This window comes from Abramis brama (genome assembly GCF_963993115.1).
Source record: "Abramis brama genome assembly, chromosome: 15".
Classification (NCBI taxonomy): Eukaryota; Metazoa; Chordata; class Actinopteri; order Cypriniformes; family Leuciscidae; genus Abramis; species Abramis brama.
Window position 1 is genome coordinate 2,153,878 of NC_139977.1, and position 23,527 is coordinate 2,177,404.

General features: G+C 39.6%; 1 protein-coding gene across 18 annotated transcripts in view; it reads right to left on the minus strand.

Moving 5' to 3' along the window:
* Positions 1–23,527, minus strand: part of rapgef6 (Rap guanine nucleotide exchange factor (GEF) 6) — a 162,844-nt gene that overhangs the window by 38,236 nt on the left and 101,081 nt on the right. For all 18 annotated transcript variants that reach the window (XM_084137834.1, XM_084137846.1, XM_084137842.1 and 15 more), the window contains 9 exons: positions 18,332–18,460; positions 14,883–15,060; positions 13,316–13,452; positions 8,180–8,338; positions 6,253–6,405; positions 3,616–3,780; positions 2,749–2,856; positions 817–1,020; positions 625–733 (listed from right to left, as the gene is read on the minus strand). In XM_084137834.1, coding sequence (XP_083993960.1) covers positions 625–733; positions 817–1,020; positions 2,749–2,856; positions 3,616–3,780; positions 6,253–6,405; positions 8,180–8,338; positions 13,316–13,452; positions 14,883–15,060; positions 18,332–18,460 — 1,342 coding nt within the window. The remainder of the gene's footprint in view (positions 1–624; positions 734–816; positions 1,021–2,748; positions 2,857–3,615; positions 3,781–6,252; positions 6,406–8,179; positions 8,339–13,315; positions 13,453–14,882; positions 15,061–18,331; positions 18,461–23,527) is intronic.

Sequence of the window (23,527 nt, forward strand, 5' to 3'; positions counted from 1 at the left end):
CATACAATCCCATAATCCCATGTGTATAAACAGTCAATGTATTGCACAGTCCCATAAGCAATATATATTGCACAATCCATACTTATTTCATTGAATATTATGAGTTTAGTACTTTTATGGCACTTACGTGGTGGCACTTGTAATACAACAGCAGCTTCAACTTTCATTGTCATATATGTGACCCTGGACCACAAAACCAGTCACACGGGTCAATTTGTTTAAAAAAATGGGGAAAAAAATGAGTTTGTTCATTTTGAAAATCTGAGGGTGCAAATAAATCGAAACATTGAGAAAATCTCCTTTAAAGTTGTCCATTTATGTTGGCGATTTTGCTTCATCCACTCACAAAAATACATTTTTGATATATTTACGGTAGGAAATTTACAAAATATCTTCATGGATCATGATCTTCACTCAATATCCTAATGATTTTTGGCATAAAAGAAAAATCTATAATTTTGACCCATACATTGTATTGTTGGCTATTGCCACAGATATACCCGTGTGACATGTGACTGGTTTTGTGGTCCAGGGTCACATATGTGATGAGTTTGGAATAAGTCTACATGTTCTTTATGCAGATTATCTTCAATTTTGTGATACTGTGCAAATACTGTGCCATACCGAAGATGTTGGTCTTCACAGTAAGAGAGAGGTGTGTGTTGTTCTTGAGGATGTCCATGGCTTTGGAGTACGAGATGTTCTCAAAGTTCTGTCCATTAATCTCCAAGATCTGAGGACAGACGAGCACAACGTGTTCATGCGGGAATGCTAATGAAGTGTTGTTGAGAGCAGAGCGTGTTCCTGTAACCGTACCTGATCGCCACGCTTGAGTCCCGCTTCGGCTGCTTTACTGCCCTCGGCCACAGACTCCACGAAGATCCCGAAGCCTCGCTCGCTGCCGCCCTGAAGCACGAAGAACAGCGGAGACTCTCGGGACGGCTTCTGGAGAGTGATCTGACGACACTTGGCCTTCGCAGCACACGCTATGTTCAGCAGACGCAGGTGACCCTTCATTTTCTGAGAGACCGTTCAGGGAAACACACATGTTGACATATTCAGATGTGGGGTGTTTCCCGTACAGCGCTGTAACTCGCTGCAATCCACTAGCTAGTCACGACTGTTTCCCGAAACCATATTGTCGCAAACTGGTCGTTCAACCACGTTGGTTAATGATGTCATACAGGTGGTGGAGTAATAACTACTGTTAATGAACCTGTTTGAGATCTGAGAGATGTTTTGCTATAAATTACTGGCATCTGAGGACTATTTCTCAACAACTACACTTTAAATCTCTTGACGAACTAAAAGACGTAAATGACATTTGCATGTATTATAAATTAAAGACAAAGGTTGCACTGAATGTCAGCTTGATTATTTTGCTCCAGATCAGGATTTATTGAGTCCACATGTCATGCAAACTAGAAACTCTTCTTCTAACCACAGGTCGAGATCTGTCGTCACACACACACAACTCTGAGATGCTGTTTGCGAATGTTCGTTGGAACGATGGTTTCGGGAAACACCGACTCGTTGATCTATGATGATAACGACAGAACTTGCGAACATGGTTGGCTAACGCTGCTTTTGGGAAACACACCCCTGTACAATAGCACTGATTCAGTAAATGATGCCTGTAGTGAAACTAGAGATGTGTGTTAAAGCTGAAACAGAAGCTCTGCTGTGAATATACAATCACTCGTTTATACAGTTCTGAGTTTCATTTCTCACTTAAGCACTAAAAACATTTCCATGATGCTAGATGATGTTATTCATTTCCAGGACTTTCCCTTGAGAAAAGAAGTGCACTTCATTGTTTTGAATGTGCACTTGTAGTGTACTTCAAATCTTAAATGAATATTCACTTGCAGATATTACAATATTAATGAAATTAAAGGGCGCTTAATTGTACCTAAAGAGAGTATAAGTTCATGGCTATGTTTCTTAACACACTTTTAAAAAGTCTAAAATGTCTTTAAAGTACATTTTAAATAATATGTTTTAATAATCCTGTCATGCCTTAAAGTAGTACACTTATTTTAATGTGTTGACTAACATACTAAAGCACATGTACAGTACTTGATTGTAATTTTAACTTTAGTGTTATTCGATATTCAATTTAAAGTTAAAATATTTTAAATGTACTAAATTGCAACTTCATCAGTACAAATGTGTCATTACAACTATATTAAATATATGACATACAAGTTTTAGTAGAAATTACATTAAAGTATAGTTTAGTTTATCATAGTAAATTCATCTGTACAGTTTAACCATATTTCAAACACAACAGAATTATGAAATGACATATAAATATGTACTTATGTGGTCAAAAAAAGCACTCTTAAATTATATCCATTAATAAAAATGTTAACTATAAAGCATTTTCATTTGATGAAAATTAATTGCATATCATGAAATTAAATATCCAAAATCATTACATTCAGTGTATTATTTTAAAGTATATTATTTCCATAAGTACTCTTTTTAAAGGGGAGCTATTATGCTTTTTTATTTATTATTTATTTTATTTAGTGTGTAATAAAGATGTTTGTGCATGTAAACCTTTTGTAATGTAAATTACAGATTTCTTTCGTATTCTATTAGACCTGAACAAAAGATGAACCTGAAGTGTTTCCCGCTCTAAAAATCCCTATTTTAGGATTCCCTGATATTTCCATGTAATCCACGACCACAGGCATCCTGATTTAACAAACTTGTTTTGTCTGAACTGATGTCGACACTCACCGAGAAATCCAGTAACTTCTCAAAGTCCTCCAGGAACTGTGTCATCACGGGATCGCCTTCAAAGTCGTTAAAATGATTGTTCACCCACAACAACACGATTCTCGTCACCTGCAAGATCACACAATATGTAAACTATTAATCGCATCCAAAATAAAAGTTTGTGTTTACATAATATATGTGTGCGTACTATAGACTTATTTTATATATATAAATACTTACACATGCATGTATATATTAAAAAGAAAATGTGTTATTTATATATAAAATATTGATATTTATATATATAATATAAATTATGCATAAATATATATATACAGTATATACATGCAAATATTTCTTAAATGTATACATACATTTGTGTGTATTTATATATAAAAAAATCTTCGTACAGCGACTACCAGTAAAAATTATAAACATTTGGGACCAAATATGATTCGGACACTTTGAGCTGATCATGTTTTGCTGAAGTGTGTTTTCTTTAATTGCTAATGCTCTTTTTACACACAGACTGAACACAATGAAGCATTGCTTGGTGATTGGTTGAGCTAAACTGGTATTATCTAATTGTGTAGTTAAATTTAACAGCTGACAGATATTCAACATAATTCATGTGTGAGACAGTCTAACAGAAGGACGGACAAAACCAGTCAAATATCAACTGAGTTCTGCTCATATTTTATTATGTTTTTCTAAACTATAGCGAATAAACTGATAATGTGAGAAATGTTGAAGGTGTCTGAATACATTTTGGTTTGACTGTAAACTGAGAAATAACGCACACACACACACACACACACACACACACACACACACACACACACACACACACACACACACACACACACACACACACACACACAGACTGACCGTGTCTCTGAGACTGTCCACTTTGAACCACTCCAGCAGTTTCTGGCCCACGTCCATGGGGCTGTCCAGGAAGGTTCGGTGTGTGAGGAGGAAGTCCTCGATGTACGTGGGGTCGACGACTGACGGCTCCTCCACCAGGTGCAGGATCAGGCGCTCAGGAGTGCCCTGGACAGTTCACAGGGATTAAACATTCTGGATTATCAATTTTTAAGGGCATTTGTTGAGGTCAATTTGTAAAGAAACTACACACCTGCGCACATACATATATTTCAAACGCGCCTATCTATAGACTGAACACGTAGTACGCATGTGCACGCCGTCAGCGTTTCACAGATTCATGTTTTTGAAGCCCCAAACACTGTTGTTGTGCGAATGAACGGACAGAACACATTAAGGGTTTTCTGTTAAAACAGTGTCGTGTTAGCGGCCCCTAAGTTAAGTGACCCTTTGCAGGGAGTTTGATTGACAGGCGATCTGACCAATCGTAATCCGCCATCCGCCATTTTTGTCCGACAGAGCAGTCAGGAGAGTTAGTAGATTAACGTTGGAGGATTTGAACTTGAAAAACAGTGTGTACTGACGTCTTTCTGCAGTTAAAACAACACTCCTTCTGATGTTCTTCATGTTTATTTGATGCTATAAATGAACTAGAAGGAAGAGATGATCGGTTCACGACACATTAAAGAGCCACAAAACGGTATTTATTGTTTAAATTTCGTAAAAAAAATGACCAAATTTGAAAGTTGAGACTCTGTTTCATATCAAAAGTAAGCTGGTCTGTCCCGTGTTGTCAGTGTCCTCTCTGCTCCGCGATGTGTGTGTCACTGTGTGAGAACATGGTGTGTGTGCAGCGGCGGCGGCTCGTCGGACATAGCAGCTAAAGGGGGCGGGGCTTTGCGAACGGTCAATTACTAATGATCTTTACAACGGAAGTGGCTGTAAAGCCAAAACAATCTCTGTTACTGTAATCTCCTATTATCACTGTAAAGCTGCTGTGAAACATCTATATTGTTAAAGCGCTGTATAAATGAAGGGGACTTGACTTGACACACACAACACAAGAGCACCTGATGCACAGCAAACTGAAGAATGGTTCAGTGATACGGCACTGATGTCTGAGGCCATCATTCGAGTCATGTGATGTCTAGAAAACAACACTAACTATATTACCTGGAGAAAACCAGATCATATAGTTATCAGACGTCTATATTACTGATCTCCTGCACTGACAGCATTATATGAGAACTGACCTGAGCTGGACGATGACATCACTGTTTTCTCCAGAGAGGCTATATATATAAATTAACTAAAAGTGCCCCTATTAAGCTATTTTAAAGCTTCCTAATGTTGTTTTAGAGTCTCCTATAACAGGTTCACATGCATCAAAGGTCAAACAAAAGTTTCATTTCCTCATAATATACATTTGTGTATATATCAGCTGTGTTACACACTACATGAAAGGTCATTTTCAAAAATCCATAATAGGGGCCCTTTAATAACTTTTTTACAACAGAAATGAACCATCACTGAACTTCCTTAAGCTGGACTGTGACGCTATTTTCTTCTAGAAACAAACCGTGTTGCATTGTTCCTGTTATCTCTGTAAAGCTGCTTTGAAACACTCTATATTATAAAGATAGACCTGAAACTGACCCTAACGCCTCGTTTACAGCCAATCAGAAGACTCAAAGCTGCTCTGAGAGATGCGCCACTACGAACATCAAAACAGGGAAATGCTCCGACTGCCGAGATCGTTTAACTTCAGAAACAGCTTCTTATGAAACTTAATGAATAAATCTCACCATACTTCCACAGTTAACTTAATCACCGTTCATTAAGACATTCACTTAATTCAATAATTCAATTCATTTTGTGTTACATGTTTTCTGGAATGTTCAAATATGCAAATGAGGCATTATCTAATTAAATATGCACTCATTTGCATACATTTCCAGAACAGGAATTTGCACACTGGATGAAGCCAGTTTCAAAATTCTCGTTTGATTTTGTTGATATATTATTGTATTTTTGATAAATCAGAGGGAAAAAAGAAGCTTTTTCACCATGTTTTTAGGAATATAATGTAAATCAGGCGAATGATAAATGAATATACAGTAGAGTGGAATAACACTGTAAGGTTTGGTGCAAGTGGAGATTTCTAACCTTGTAATTGAAATCTACAGTTGCAAATAGACAAAAGTGCAATGAAATAAACACTTAAATTTGGATCGTGGATGTTTTTGTCTTCATAAAACAGCCCAAAACTGACCAGTGCATAAAAACAAACAATGGTTTTGTATTGTCAAGTCAAGTCTCCTTCATTTATACAGCGCTTTAACAATACAGATGTTTCACAGCAGCTTTACAGTGATAATAGGAGATTACAGTAACAGAGATTGTTTAGGCTTTACAGCAGCTCTAGAATACAGTTATTGTCCAGATAAAGTTAGTTTAGATTGATTCACTTCTGTTGCGAAGATGATTAGTTACTAACTTGGTGTGATTAAGGATCATCTTGTGATGCTTTTTGTCCACTGTTTGTTTTTTGTGTGCACAGAGTCATTACAGTGATGTCTAACGCTGCTTTGGGGAAACACAGCCGCGAGTAACGCATGAAGATGAAGATCAGTTCCTCACCTTGATGACGATGTGGCCCTTCCTGGTGCCGCTGCGATCCAGCTCCCGGTGCTCCTTCACCATCACGATCTCCCCCTCCTCCTCCACCTTGTGTGTGTTCTTCTCCACATGGTTGAGGATGCGACAGTAGTCCTCTTGAGCGATGCACACAAACTGACCCACAACAACATGAGGAAGAGCGATGAACTGAGAGTAGCGCAGGACGTTAGTCTGAACCAGACATGGATAACACACACTATCACAGCGCCAGCTCATGAGTGCGACGCGCGCGCGTGTGTGTGTGTGTGAGGACGAAAGCGAGCGCAGGGTTCACGGCGTTAGAGGAAGTTGAGGTGGAGTCTTTATTTTGAGGAATCAGCAGCGCTGCTATATTAGGAGGCTTTTGCATTCGGACCCTGACCACGAAACATCATGACCGACAGAGATACCAGTGTGGATCACACAGGCCCGTAATAATCACCAGTGACCCCCTGTATTTCATATTCTCAGAGAAGAAAATAGAGGAAAACTAACTAAACTAGAGATTTGTGGCCCTAATAATCAGAAATTGACCCGCAATATGTGCTACTGTCGCTCTGCTGCTCTTCATTCCTGCATTCCCAGGGAGCTGAACCTTGACCTTGGTGTTGCTGGCACTGTTCGAACTACCAAAAACTAGAGAAAAAAAGTTTAAATGCATTGCTTTACATTTGTATTCTCTAAAGTGTTTAATTCCTTTAAATAATGAAAAGAGCCATGACATTTGTGGCCGTCGTTAGTTATTCCTTATTTCACTTTCGGCCACTCCCCGTCACATGACTTCAGAAGAGTTTAATGACAGCATCAGCGTCTTCACAACGTTCCCGTCAGTGGAGGACAGAGCCTGGATGTGAAGCTCACACACACATCAATGTTCCTCGAGGACAGAGCCTGGATGTGAAGCTCACACACACATCAACGTTCCCCGAGGACAGAGTCTGGATGTGAAGCTCACACACACATCAGTGTTCCCCGAGGACAGAGTCTGGATGTGAAGCTCACACACACATCAATGTTCCCGTCAGTGGAGGACAGAGTCTGGATGTGAAGCTCACACACACTTCAGTGTTCCTCGAGGACAGAGTCTGGATGTGAAGCTCACACACACTTCAGTGTTCCTCGAGGACAGAGTCTGGATGTGAAGCTCACACACACTTCAGTGTTCCTCGAGGACAGAGTCTGGATGTGAGGCTCACACACACTTCAGTGTTCCTCGAGGACAGAGTCTGGATGTGAAGCTCACACACACTTCAGTGTTCCTCGAGGACAGAGTCTGGATGTGAAGCTCACACACACTTCAGTGTTCCTCGAGGACAGAGTCTGGATGTGAGGCTCACACACACTTCAACGTTCCCCGAGGACAGACCTTGTTCAGACCTCAAACACTTTCAACATATCCTCCTCCTTTTCTGTTTTTAACTCACTATTGACTTATGCAATAACTAGCTTTTTAATCTAATAATTATAACTTAGTGTGTCAAAAAAATTACTTTTTATCTCATATTTTCAACTTTTTAGTTCGTAATTCACTTTTTTCATAATGTTATCTTTTTATCTCATGATTACAATTTTGTTTTTGTCATAATTTTGTTTATTTAAAAAAAAATCCATAATTTTACATTTTTTATCATAATGATGACATAGTATGTCATAATTTGAATTTATCTCATGATGGTCTCAATTTTGTCTTTTTTTTTATTTATAATTTTTGCTTTTTTTCTTATGATTTTTACTTTTTATTGCATTTTTGATTTTTGTTTTTTAACTTTTTATCATAATGAAGACATAGTTTGTCATAATGTGAGCTTTCATCTCATGGTATGTCCAGGAACAGAACTGGCCACCCTGGAGTATCTCATAACTCTGTCATGTCATAGTCCTGATTCCCCGAGGCATGTGATGCGCTCACCTGGCAGTCGTCGGCTTTGGTGCACACGAGCCCGCTCATGAACTGTGTGTCGAGAGACGGAGAGATGCCGAAGCTGTTGCCCATACACAACATCTCTGCTCTTCCCTCTCCATAACTGATCTCCACACACCCGTTCAGGATCACGTACCACGTGTTCAGCTGCAAACACACACACACACACTAGTGTTCAGCTGCAAACAGAGCATTTAGATCATCACACACACACACACACACACACTAGTGTTCAGCTGCAAACAGAGCATTTAGATCATCACACACACACACACACACACACTAGTGTTCAGCTGCAAACAGAGCATTTAGATCATCACACACACACACACACACACTAGTGTTCAGCTGCAAACAGAGCATTTAGATCATCACACACACACACACACACACACTAGTGTTCAGCTGCAAACACAACAGAGCACATTTAGATCACCACACACACTAGTGCACTCAGATCACCACACACACTAGTGCACTCAGATCACCACACACACTAGTGCACTCAGATCATAACACACACTCAGATCACCACACACACTAGTGCACTCAGATCATAACACACACTCAGATCACCACACACACTAGTGCACTCAGATCATAACACACACTCAATCATCACACACACTAGTGCACTCAGATCATAACACACACTCAGATCACCACACACACTAGTGCACTCAGATCATAACACACACTCAGATCACCACACACACTAGTGCACTCAGATCATAACACACACTCAGATCACCACACACACTAGTGCACTCAGATCATAACACACACTCAGATTACCACACACACTAGTGCACTCAGATCATAACACACACTCAGATCATCACACACACTAGTGCACTCAGATCACCACACACAAGTGCACTCAGATCACCACACACACTAGTGCACTCAGATCATAACACACACTCAGATCATAACACACACTAGTGCACTCAGATCACCACACACACTAGTGCACTCAGATCACCACACACACTAGTGCACTCAGATCATAACACACACTCAGATCATCACACACACTAGTGCACTCAGATCATAACACACACTAGTGCACTCAGATCACCACACACAAGTGCACTCAGATCACCACACACACTAGTGCACTCAGATCATAACACACACTCAGATCATCACACACACTAGTGCACTCAGATCATAACACACACTAGTGCACTCAGATCATAACACAGTCAGATCACCACACACACTAGTGCACTCAGATCACCACACACACTAGTGCACTCAGATCATAACACACTCAGATCACCACACACACTAGTGCACTCAGATCATAACACACACTCAGATCAGCACACACACTAGTGCACTCAGATCATAACACACACTCAGATCATCACACACACTAGTGCACTCAGATCATAACACACACTAGTGCACTCAGATCACCACACACACTAGTGCACTCAGATCACCACACACACTAGTGCACTCAGATCATAACACACACTCAGATCATCACACACACTAGTGCACTCAGATCACCACACACACTAGTGCACTCAGATCACCACACACACTAGTGCACTCAGATCATAACACACACTCAGATCATCACACACACTAGTGCACTCAGATCATAACACACACTCAGATCACCACACACACTAGTGCACTCAGATCACCACACACACTAGTGCACTCAGATCATAACACACACTCAGATCACCACACACACACTAGTGCACTCAGATCATAACACACACTCAGATCATCACACACTAGTGCACTCAGATCATAACACACACTCAGATCACCACACACACTAGTGCACTCAGATCATAACACACACTAGTGCACTCAGATCATAACACACACTCAGATCACCACACACACTAGTGCACTCAGATCATAACACACACTCAGATCACCACACACACTAGTGCACTCAGATCATAACACACACTAGTGCACTCAGATCATAACACACACTCAGATTACCACACACACTAGTGCACTCAGATCATAACACACACTCAGATCATCACACACACTAGTGCACTCAGATCACCACACACACTAGTGCACTCAGATCACCACACACACTAGTGCACTCAGATCATAACACACACTCAGATCATAACACACACTAGTGCACTCAGATCACCACACACACTAGTGCACTCAGATCACCACACACACTAGTGCACTCAGATCATAACACACACTCAGATCATCACACACACTAGTGCACTCAGATCATAACACACACTCAGATCACCACACACACTAGTGCACTCAGATCACCACACACACTAGTGCACTCAGATCATAACACACACTAGTGCACTCAGATCATAACAGTCAGATCACCACACACACTAGTGCACTCAGATCACCACACACACTAGTGCACTCAGATCATAACACACTCAGATCACCACACACACTAGTGCACTCAGATCATAACACACACTCAGATCATCACACACACTAGTGCACTCAGATCACCACACACACTAGTGCACTCAGATCATAACACACACTCAGATCATCACACACACTAGTGCACTCAGATCATAACACACACTCAGATCACCACACACACTAGTGCACTCAGATCACCACACACACTAGTGCACTCAGATCATAACACACACTCAGATCATCACACACACTAGTGCACTCAGATCATAACACACACTCAGATCATAACACACACTAGTGCACTCAGATCACCACACACACTAGTGCACTCAGATCACCACACACACTAGTGCACTCAGATCATAACACACACTCAGATCATCACACACACTAGTGCACTCAGATCATAACACACACTCAGATCATAACACACTAGTGCACTCAGATCACCACACACACTAGTGCACTCAGATCACCACACACACTAGTGCACTCAGATCATAACACACACTCAGATCACCACACACACTAGTGCACTCAGATCATAACACACACTCAGATCATCACACACACTAGTGCACTCAGATCATAACACACACTCAGATCATCACACACACTAGTGCACTCAGATCATAACACAGTCAGATCACCACACACACTAGTGCACTCAGATCACCACACACACTAGTGCACTCAGATCATAACACACACTCAGATCACCACACACACTAGTGCACTCAGATCATAACACACACTCAGATCATCACACACACTAGTGCACTCAGATCACCACACACACTAGTGCACTCAGATCATAACACACACACTAGTGCACTCAGATCACCACACACACTAGTGCACTCAGATCATAACACACACTCAGATCATCACACACACTAGTGTACTCAGATCATAACACACACTCAGATCATCACACACACTAGTGCACTCAGATCATAACACACACTCAGATCACCACACACACTAGTGCACTCAGATCACCACACACACTAGTGCACTCAGATCATAACACACACTCAGATCACCACACACACTAGTGCACTCAGATCATAACACACACTCAGATCATCACACACACTAGTGCACTCAGATCATAACACACACTCAGATCATCACACACACTAGTGCACTAGTACACCACACACACTAGTGCACTCAGATCATAACACACACTAGTGCACTCAGATCATAACACACACTCAGATCACCACACACACTAGTGCACTCAGATCACCACACACACTAGTGCACTCAGATCATAACACACACTCAGATCACCACACACACTAGTGCACTCAGATCATAACACACACTCAGATCACCACACACACTAGTGCACTCAGATCATAACACACACTAGTGCACTCAGATCATAACACACACTCAGATCACCACACACACTAGTGCACTCAGATCATAACACACACTCAGATCACCACACACACTAGTGCACTCAGATCATAACACACACTAGTGCACTCAGATCATAACACACACTCAGATCACCACACACACTAGTGCACTCAGATCATAACACACACTCAGATCACCACACACACTAGTGCACTCAGATCATAACACACACTAGTGCACTCAGATCATAACACACACTCAGATCACCACACACACTAGTGCACTCAGATCATCACACACACTAGTGCACTCAGATCATAACACACACTCAGATCATCACACACACTAGTGCACTCAGATCATAACACACACTCAGATCACCACACACACTAGTGCACTCAGATCACCACACACACTAGTGCACTCAGATCATAACACACACTAGTGCACTCAGATCATAACACACACTCAGATCACCACACACACTAGTGCACTCAGATCATAACACACACTCAGATCACCACACACACTAGTGCACTCAGATCATAACACACGCTCAGATCACCACACACACTAGTGCACTCAGATCATAACACACACTCAGATCACCACACACACTAGTGCACACATGTAAGATGAGTATTATAAAGTAATACCGCTGCAGGAAATGCAGATGAAGGAAGGAAATCATTGCCAAAAACTGTGTGTGTGTGTGTGTGTGTGTGTGTCTACGAGTGAATCTGCTTCTTGACCTTTGCACCATCTCTTTGCGTTTCTGTCTCTCATGAAGAAAGAGCGTCTGTCTTGTTGACCTTCACTGTAGCCCACACACATACACACACACACACACACACACGCACACACACGCACACACACACACGCACACACAACTAACATGGCTGAGCGTCCCCTTTAAACTAATTTATGACGTGCTTCACAGTGTATTCTTTTGGTCCGTCATGACAGACTGCACACACTCTTTTAAAACCGCTCAGAAAACACACACTCGTCTCTGGATTGTCATCACTGTCTGAAACAATCCACAGCATGCAAACTTTGCTTTTATATTTTCTTCAGTTGAATTTTTTGTTAATTAATCTTAATCTTAATTTCACTCAATAAATGTGTGTTTGTGTCTCTTTAATGTGTGCCAGATCTCAGTTCATCTCTTCCTCTACTAGTTACAGCAGCAAATAAACATCAGTGAACATCAGAAGGAATGATGAAAGATACAGAACAACTTACGTCTCATGTAATGGATCAATCAGTGTTTGAACCGCGGAAAGAGGTCAGTAAAACAGCTTTGTGATCAGTATGTCTGCTAGTAACTGGCTTGACTGGCTCTACCTCCTGTTTGTCCTGAAGAATGATGGTCCCCTCCAATTCCACCACCTCGAACATCATGACTCGACACAACTCTCTCCTCACTGACATGGTCATGTTCGCGAAAGCTGGAAGCTGATGCATGAACTCCAGGAGCTGCTCTGTAGAGCGAGAGAGAGGGAGAGAGAGAGAGCGAGAGAGGGAGAGAGAGAGAGAGAGAGAGAGAGAGAGAGAGAGAGAGAGAGAGAGAGAGAGAGAGTGTGAGAGAGAGTGTGAGAGAGAGAGAGAGAGAGAGAGAGAGAGAGAGAGAGGGAGGGAGGGAGAGAGAGAGAGAGGGAGGGAGGGAGAGAGAGAGAGAGAGAGAGAGTGTGAGAGAGAGAGAGAGAGAGGGGGAGGGAGGGAGGGAGGGAGAGAGAGAGAGAGAGAGCGAGAGAGAGGGAGAGAGAGAGAGCGAGAGAGAATTTATTCCACCAAACAAACATAATTTTTAACAAACCATTGCCATTTAAAGGTGACATTATGCCCCTTTTCACAAGATGTAATATAAATCTATGGTGTCCTCAGAATGTGTCTGTGAAATTTCAGCTCAAAATACCAGATCATTTATTATAGCTTGTCGCACGCCGTTTTTGTGTGTGTCCCTTTAAATGCAAATGAGCTTTAGCTCCGCCTCCGTTCAGAAGAGGGCGGAGTCTTTACAGGAGCTTCAGAAACTCCAGCAATAACAGAACAGGCCAATCTCACTCATCCAGAATCCCAGAGTCACCAGGAGCGAGTGCAGCCTTACGGAGAGACTCAGGAAGAGCTTCTGAATGTTAGTGGAGACATTTCTGTAGTTGTTGTGGAGTTACACTGATCATCTCATCATCATGTTGAACTTCTCCACAAGTGTCCACAGTTCCTGAGGTCTTTATAAGACAGCGGTGACATGTTCTGGTCAATAGTGTTCAGTGCTCGTCTGAGCTCAACCACAGAACAGCTTCAGGCTTTGCTGGATCTTCATCGAGTTAGAACTGGTCTCTGTCGTCGCTTCTGAAACCAAATGTCGGCTGGTGTGTGTAAACGTGCAGATTAAGGGCCGGTAATATTATGATAAGATCCTCTTCATACGTCAGAAGGAGAGCGAAATCTAATCGGCTTTCTGGGTTGGTAGAAGCACAGGGGACCCGATTATAGCACTTTAACACGGAAAAAGTCTGATTTTAATCATATGTCCTCTTTATATTCATAAAAGACAAAATAATTACAGGAATACTAGATTCTAAACCACTAAGAAATGTCACAATTAAGATCTTGAAGCAGAAATGAGGCACTAATGCTTGAATAAAACGCCTACGTCTCCTTCGACTAAATATAATGTCTAGTGCGGTGGCTGAGATACACGTAAACCTACAAACATCATGTTGCCATTATTATAGGAATGACTTACCGTGAATCGAGAGAGGACAAAATCACGTTTCAGTCGCATAACATCAGTTAATGGAAACGCCGTCATTTCGCAATAGTTTTTTATCGACATTTAGAAAATATCACAAAAGTTTTGCTCAAATAAACGCGGCTAGAGAGAGCCTGTTGTGTGTTCTCGCTTTACCGATGTCGTCGTCGGTGCGATCCACCGGCTCCTTCTCCAGACACTCGCGCACCAGATCTCGGCCCAGAAGAGCCTCTGAGGAGCGCTCGATGTCTTCATCCTCCTCCTCTTCCTCAGAGTCCACTGGGGCTTCGGGGAGACCCGACAGATCCACGTCTCCCATCTCACTCTCCGTGGCCTGTGGAGGAACACGTCAAGCTTTACTTCTACAGCTCCGCACACCATACAGATGCTTTCAAAGCAGCTCATGCAGGGTATATACAGGAGTTCAGTTTCTGTACGCTATAAGGTCCTGAGGCTAGTGCTGTATGGTGATCGTGAATAAGTCACGGCTAAAGGGCGTTGTTAATCAGCCGTGACTTATTCACGATACAGCACTAGCCTCGAGTACCTGTTGCTTTTATAAAACGGTTGCCACACAATACAAATATTAAAGCCAAAAAATATGTATCAATGCAACTATATAATCATAATGAAGTAAAATCGAATGAAAATGAAGACAAAAAATAGTCCCTGACCGTGAACAGCAACAGAAGTTACACACATTATTTCACCGTTAGATGGCGGCAAAGACTGTCTTTATGAGCGAGTCAGTCAGTAGAGAAGACTTTTATATTTAAATGACTCAAAATTGTTGTGAACACGGAGAAGCAAGACACAACTGATAAATGACTAGCGTGTCACTGGAAAACCCTTAACTGTTAAAAGGACAAGATATCGCAGTGGACATTCAAACAGATATTTTATTACGAATATAGGACTGACCTGAAGGAAAATGCTAAATCTACTGTAAAAGCAGGTACACACACTTACTCAATCTCTCACAATACTCTATAAGCTTCAATGAGAAACAAAACAAACATATGTTTATGTTGCTAAGAGTGGTTGCTAGGGGTGTTGTGTAGTGATACATAGAACCGTTGGGTGAAGCGGTTTATTGTGAATAAAACACAGCTATTGACCAATCAGAATCAAGGACTGGAACTAACCGTTTTATAATACCTTTTAAGACCTTTTTTAAGACTCTTTCCATACATTTTAAGACCTCATCGCCACTTCAAGTTTTAACCGGTTACATCGGCGACACTTTAACTTACATTTACTGATTGTAACATAGCTCAACTAAACTTAGTCTTAGTGATAATTCATTATCAATGCAACATAATTCAGAAGGGTTGAAACGAAGCACAAGAGAATAAATTGACAAATTAATTCAAATCTTTGTACAAATATAGAAAATGAAAAGATGATACAAAATTCAATGTGTGTAAAATGGCATTTAAAACTTTTTAAGGGCCTTAATTTTCTGTAAATTGATTTATCAACTTCTTAAGACCCAGCGGACACCCTGTAATAAACAGGAAAATATCAGAATCAATGATGCAAACTTCATTCAAATTCTGCTGTAAAGCAGCTCTAAAAGACAGTGGTGTCATTATTCAGCTCAAGTCAGTTCAGTGATTTGAACAAACATCAGTGATTGTGGCTGTTCAGTCTTAGGAAAAGAAATCATGAGGTTTATGTTCTTCAGCACATCCTTTCTCTTTAATGTCAATGTGACCTCTGCTTAACCGATTTAGTGAACGAGAAGAAGGGATTTCTGAGAGCTTACATGTGATTCACAGATTCATGCCCTGAATGCAAATATCAGGGTCCAGCGTGATGTATAAATGCTTTCCTGTCGTGAACCAAGAGCAGCGCTGGAGTTATTAACAGCTATATAATAGCTATTAATAACAGCTATTAATAACTATATTATTATAGTCCTGACATGAGACATCTCATTTGCCTTGATGTAAGAGTTCTTCAGATCAGATTGAAGCGTGACCTCTGTGTCTGTGTGATTGTGTTTAGGGTTAATGAAAGTGTGTCGTTCACCTGAGCACTGAGACAAACATTTAAAGGGGTCGTGACACGATAAATCTCATTTGCCTTGATCTTTTGACCTTTAAGAGTTCTTTGCAGCATTAAAACATCCTGCAAGTTTCAGAGCTTAAAACATCCTCCTCATTATAAACAAATGATTTATTTAAACAAGCTCCTAAAACAACTTGTTGGGAACTGTGATGTCACACAGGCAAATATATTTGCATATGCCCGCCTCCAAAACAAGACATCGACCAATAGTTACACATCATCACTCCATAGGCTCCGCCCACTAGCGTTCAGTCGCTTAACGGCTGATATTTGCCTTTACATTGTGTCAAATAAAAACAGAAGCCATTATAATAACTGACGCTGATACATAGTATAGTATATACAGTGTGTGTGTGTGTGTGTGTGTGTGTGTGTGTAAGCACGAGAATCCTGAAGAAGCTGTTCTTGCACTCATGACAGACCTTTATATCTTTATACTGTATTATTTATGACCATCAGAAAAAAACCTTTGCATACAGTTTTTTCTACTCACCCAAGCATCACAAAGACACACTTTACAAAAAATGATCAATGATCATCAATCTAACAATAGAAGAGGAGAGAAGTCTGAGAGGAAGCAGAACTCAACTCATAACACAGATTCAGTGATTCTTTTGAGTCATCATTAAAAAATGTTGTTCATGCAGAAAAACGTCCAAACTTAGAAGCGAGCGAAACGAGGACCAATTTCTTTTCATGTCCCATTGCCCCTAAATGTAAAGAGTGCAAAATATACCTTGCATTTTTAAGAATAAGATTAATGTTGGGGATTCAAATTTGTGCCAAATATGCAAGTTACAGATATAAATGGTTGAACAGTGTAGTCTGGTGTAATATATACACTGTTTTACATATTCATTATATTTTTAGTTAACATGTCAGTGATGTCTTCATTATTTAATTTATTATTGACATGAAATTATTAAAATAGTTATTACAGTTTGTTTTTTTATTGTTTGGTTTGTTGTGGAGAATGTGATATGAAAATTAGGTAACACTTTTCAGTATGGTTTATTAGTTAACATTAGTTCACAACCTTAGTTAACATGAACTAAGAATGAACAATACTTCTGTAGCATTTATTAATCTTAGTTCATGTTAATTTCAACATTTACTAATACGTTATTAAAATCAAAGGTTGTATTTGTTAACATTAGTTAATGCACTGTGAACTAACATGAACAAACAATGAACAGCTGGATTTGTATTAACAAACATTAATAAATACAGTAAAAAATGTATTGCTGTATAATGTATGTATAATGGTCTTAAATAATATTACATTCATTGGAATGAAAGCTTGAATGTTTTTTAAATTTTGTCTGTTGTTTGTAAAAATATGTGTGTATGTATTACTCCCCTCTTGATATGGACCCATGGGTCTGAAATAAAGAATATAATAATAAATAATATTTGTGCTTCCAGACTATTGCCTCTATTCAGTTTTCTGAAATATAAACGTGCATGTTATCACTTTCACTGTGCACACGATCTTCACTGGGACTCAGACTGAGAGGAGGAAGAGGAAGCACCTGGTAGATGTCTGATAGGCTGCTGCTCCCCGAGTCACTGGCGATGCTGCATCCTGATTGGCTGGGAGGCATGTGCATCTGCTGGGGGGGGTGGTCCGTCAGGTGCATCTTGCTGAGGTCAACAGGAAGCTGTTCAAACGAGACAGGAAGAGAGAGCAGTTGAGGACATCGTTTATAATGCAAATCATGAGCAACCCTGTCTGGATCAGCAGGACTGAGAACACGAGAGAGGAAAAACACGCCAACTTCAAACACACGTAAAGCACACTTAATGAACGAATCTGGTCAGAAAATCTCATTTATAAAACGGATACTACTATACTATATAAATAATCAGGATAAAAATAAAAGATTATTACATGAATTAAATTTGATCGATTACATTAAGAATCGTGAGAACAGCTTTAGATCAGGCACACTACTGGGTGCTAAACTCGGCTGTATAATAGTTATGTCATCATTTCTTCCACTTAAACCAAACTTTTATTTTGGCGTGTTATAGTGATGTCATGGTGTGCGGAGGAGAGAGAGAGAGAGAGAGAGAGAGAGGGAGAGAGAGAGAGAGAGAGAGAGAGAGAGAGAGAGAGAGAGGGAGAGAGAGAGAGAGAGAGAGAGAGAGAGAGAGAGAGAGAGAGATTGAGTTGAGGATCTATTTGCAACAAAAGAAACCCTGGAGAAATCAAAGGCAAACCGAAACGGATAACTAACAGGACACAGGTGAACCAAATAAAAAACGAACTCAACACAGGGAACCACAGAAATGCAAAGAACATCAAAATAAAAGTCTCAGGGAACAGAACTGTGACGAGTGAAGAGCTTTGAGCGTGTGTGTGCCGATAGAGTTTCTTCAACAAAATATATCAGACCGTTTTTAACAAGCCTGCTCGCGGTTGCCAGATGTCAAGAGTTTAAATCCCCCAATCTGAGCCTTTTCTCTTAAAATGATACTTTTTCTGCCCAGTGTTTTATTTAATCTTCTCGATCTGAAACAGCACAGATGATCAGAAAACATGACGAACATGTACTGTAAGATGGAGTTTACTGATCTCAAATTAAAGTGTGATGCAGACAGTCTGTCCCTTTTCCATTTCATAGGGCCCAACGTGTTCGTAACGAGAATCTTGGGTTTGGTCCAGCACTGTTTTAACCACTTCACATGCAGAACTTCTGGTGCCTATATCATTTATATCGACATACTTTGATGTTGCAAACACATCTAAAAAATAACAAAGGAGCTTCTGTCAGATCGAAGTTATCTTAAACATCAAGCGCTTCAAACTAAATCATAACCTGCGAGGCCTGCGCTGCTGTCAGATGTTATTGTTATAATTATTGTATACAAATTAATAAATAAATAAAGTTTTTTTAAATAAAGTTGTTTTTATGAATTCAATTAATTAGATACGTTTTTGATTAAACCATTAAAATGGAATATCGACAAAATAAAACGGAAAGCACAGAACTGGGTAAAAAAAAAAAGGAATTTGACAAAAAAAACCATTAAGAATGTAATTTTTTGTTAAACAGTTAATAAATTGCTCTTTAGTTTCATGATTTCGATTAATTAAGCATGCTTTTTGATGAATACAATTTAATTTAAGTATCCAGAAAAAATTAAAACAGAAAAAAAATAAAATATATATATATATATGGGATCCAGAAAAATTAAAACGGGAAAAATGGAATTAACTCGCATTAAACTAGGCATCTTGTAAAGTGTGCTTATCCTTAAGGCCGGCTGCATTAACAGTTTAGCTTTCTTGTTAAGAATCCTTTGACACACTTCTGTTTAGCTGTGCATTTACTGAATGAGCACTGTGCCACTGTTCGTCCGACTGTTTGTACTGTACTGTATTTTATTTTATTTTTCTAAACTGTTTTAATTATTCTTATTTCTTTTTATTATTTAAATTTATTCTATGTAAAGCACTTTGAATTGCCATTGTGTATGAAATGTGCTATATAAATAAACTTGCCTTGCCTTTTCCCCTCTTCACATTAATGTTACAACCTCTGATATTACATTATCAGTGCATAAAATTGTAAAAAGTATCGTTCAGGAACTGGTATCGGAGTCATGGTATCGATATCAGTATCGATATTGATATTGAAAATGTTTGAATGATACCCTGCCCTACTTAAACATGAGACGTGCTTTATCTTAAGCTCTTCAAACTCTATCATAACCCTACTGTACGTGGCCTGCTGTCAGATGTGTGTGTTGTTTAATGCGTCTGAGACACGTTTTTCTCAGAGCACAGCTGGATACTGACCTGGAAAAGATATAAATTCACACAAGTATTTCCATTTCACATAAAGGATCATCTACGTTTAACTTCACACACTTCGATGAACGAGTGTCCATTAGGATTAGAAAGGTGGAGCAATAATTCTAGCCTTATTGTAGAATATTTTGCTGACATATTTTGCATCCAGAAGCGAAAGCACTTGTTCATCAGGCCACACTCGAGTTAAAGAGAGGCTGAGAGGAGCTGTCGGTGCGTCAGGGCTTTCATTCAGCTGTGTAAAGGTTATCCGTCACTCCTAATGATGGCATTAGGGCAAACGAGAGGTGCTGCTAATTGCTTCAGTCTCACTGAGCTCTCACACACACACACACACACACACACACAGCGCCAGGCCGAGGGTCTCTATTAATGATGCTGGAGATTAAATATGAATGCATGCTCTGCCTCCACATCAGCCTGACGCCTCGATTCACACATGAGTGACGCACGGGCAAATCATCTGTGTGTGTGTGTGTGTGTGTGACCTGAGCCTCTCTGTGATCCTGCAAGATACTCATCCTGCAGCTCTTTAAGAAGGAGCTTTATAAGACATAACTCTGTCCTTGTGGGAACTCCAGTGAATTATTCATGCGTCCCACCGCACTCGCGTCTAGACACAACAACATTCAAAACGAGCATCGCTTCGAGAGGACGACACACCCCTGCACTGATGTTTACTGTTCAGATCACATGCTCACGGGAACACCAAAACACTGAACATGAAAACACTGGCCTCAAAAACTACTAAATAAAAGCCAAAGACTGATTTTGTTCAGTCTGTGTGTAAAAAGATCACATTAGCAAAACACTTCAGCAAAACATGATCAGGTCAAAGTGTCTGAATCATATTTGGTCCCAAATGTTTATAAATGTCACTGGTAGTCGCTGTGTGAAGAGTGTTTGGGTATAATATGTCACACTTTATTCTGCTCTCCTCACTTACAGAAATGAACTATAGTGTCCTGATCACACTAGTGAAATAATATCAAAAAATGATATCTGGTGTCTGAATAATCTTTGGTTTGACTGTAGCTGTCAGTCATAAGCAGAATTGTTTGGCGTAAATGAATGTCCCCATACACAAAAGAAATATATGTAAATATATTTTAAAGTGTCAAAAATATATGTGGCATATATTCCAAATACATTGACGTTGTCCACTTATATTTATCATTTTGAAATATATTCTGAAATATAACAAAAATATATGATGTTAAGTGTGAAATATATTTACATTTATAACATGTAATGTAAAATATATGACAAAATATATGGTCATAAAATGTTTAGCTTGCTAAAGAAGGGTCGAAAATGTATTTTGATCATAGTAATTCCTCTACCTTTTCCCCAATACACAACAGTAGGCTACCATATTTCACTACTGTATTATGACACACAGCTATAATAAATACTGTACTTACATTTAAATGACTGCAATGTAAAATGACAGATAGTTGCTTTCCTAGGACTATTAGGCCATATTAGGTGGCACGTACCTAACACTAAGTGCAATTATTAGATTCATTGTTGTTTTATTGACATCTTTCCTGAAGTCATTTAAATATTGAAAATATGCACAATATTTATTATGCAAGTATAACAATGATACTCCAACAGTGAAGTGCACTTAAACAATAGATAGAACTCAGTGTCTAACACTGCATACACACACTATTAAATATCTGTATTAAATTCTGTAAAACTCTGCATTCTGTGTGTTGTTTCCTACATAAAATTGTCATTTTAGGCCAATAAAGTCAGTTACGGGGCAGCTGTGGCCTAATGGCTAGGGCTTCGGGCTTGTAACCGAAGGGTTGCCGGTTCGATTCCCGACCAGTAGGAAAAATGTGGGTGGGTGAAGTAGAGCACTGCTCTCCCACGCCCACATCCACAGCTGAAGTGGTCTATCTAAAAAATAAATTGAAAATGTGTTGTTTTTTTGTGAAAATGTTGACTTTTTAAATTTCAAAATATATTTAACTAAAATATATTTATTGGGCCAATTTCAAATATTTGCATATATTCCAAAAATATATTCTGAAAATATATTTCAAATACATTTCTTGTGTATGGGTCATCATGGTAGATTAAAAATCCCCTGAAAGCTGAACTCCAGATGAACACAGTGAAAGCAGAACTGTCAACACTACATTACTTCACATCCACATGAATCAGTTCAATCTATCTCACCAGTTTCACAATGAGCTGAAGACACTTCTCAAAGCAACATAAGAGATCTCTAACATTGTGTTTTGGAAACAGATTACAGCATTTTATGAGACGCGTTTGCAAAACTGTTGTTAAAGACACTTAAACATCTCTTTTACGTCAAAATAAAAGCTTTAGGGTTTAAATCAAACAAATGAAGAAATTAAACTACTGTAAAGTACTAATTAATATAATTGTCAATATTTATGTTTTTATTTTACAAGGCAGTTGTATTAATAGAGCAATATCTGTCTTGGAGTTACATTAATATATTATTATTATTATATTCTAATAGGCTTGTGATGATAATGAGATATCATCACTCTTAATAAAGTCTGGGCAGGGCCTGCATTTCATTTAGGAAAATGGGGGGAATTCCCTCTAATCACTTTTGCTTTCATTCTCACACACTGACTCGCTCACTCATCCCGACACTGACTCGCTCACTCATCCCGACACTGACCGCCGGCCAGCCGTTGGCGTGTGTGTCAGGGCCTTTATAACGGCATGCGAGTCTCTCCACTCCCACTCGGAGTGAACGACAGTCAGTGCACTTACTGTACACACACATACAATATAGGTATAAATTAAACTGGTATAATGGTTTGAATAAACTATGGAAGCTTGTTTCCACCACTGAATAATAAATAAATAATAATAATTGCAACTTTTTATCTCACAATAGCGATATATCAAGTCA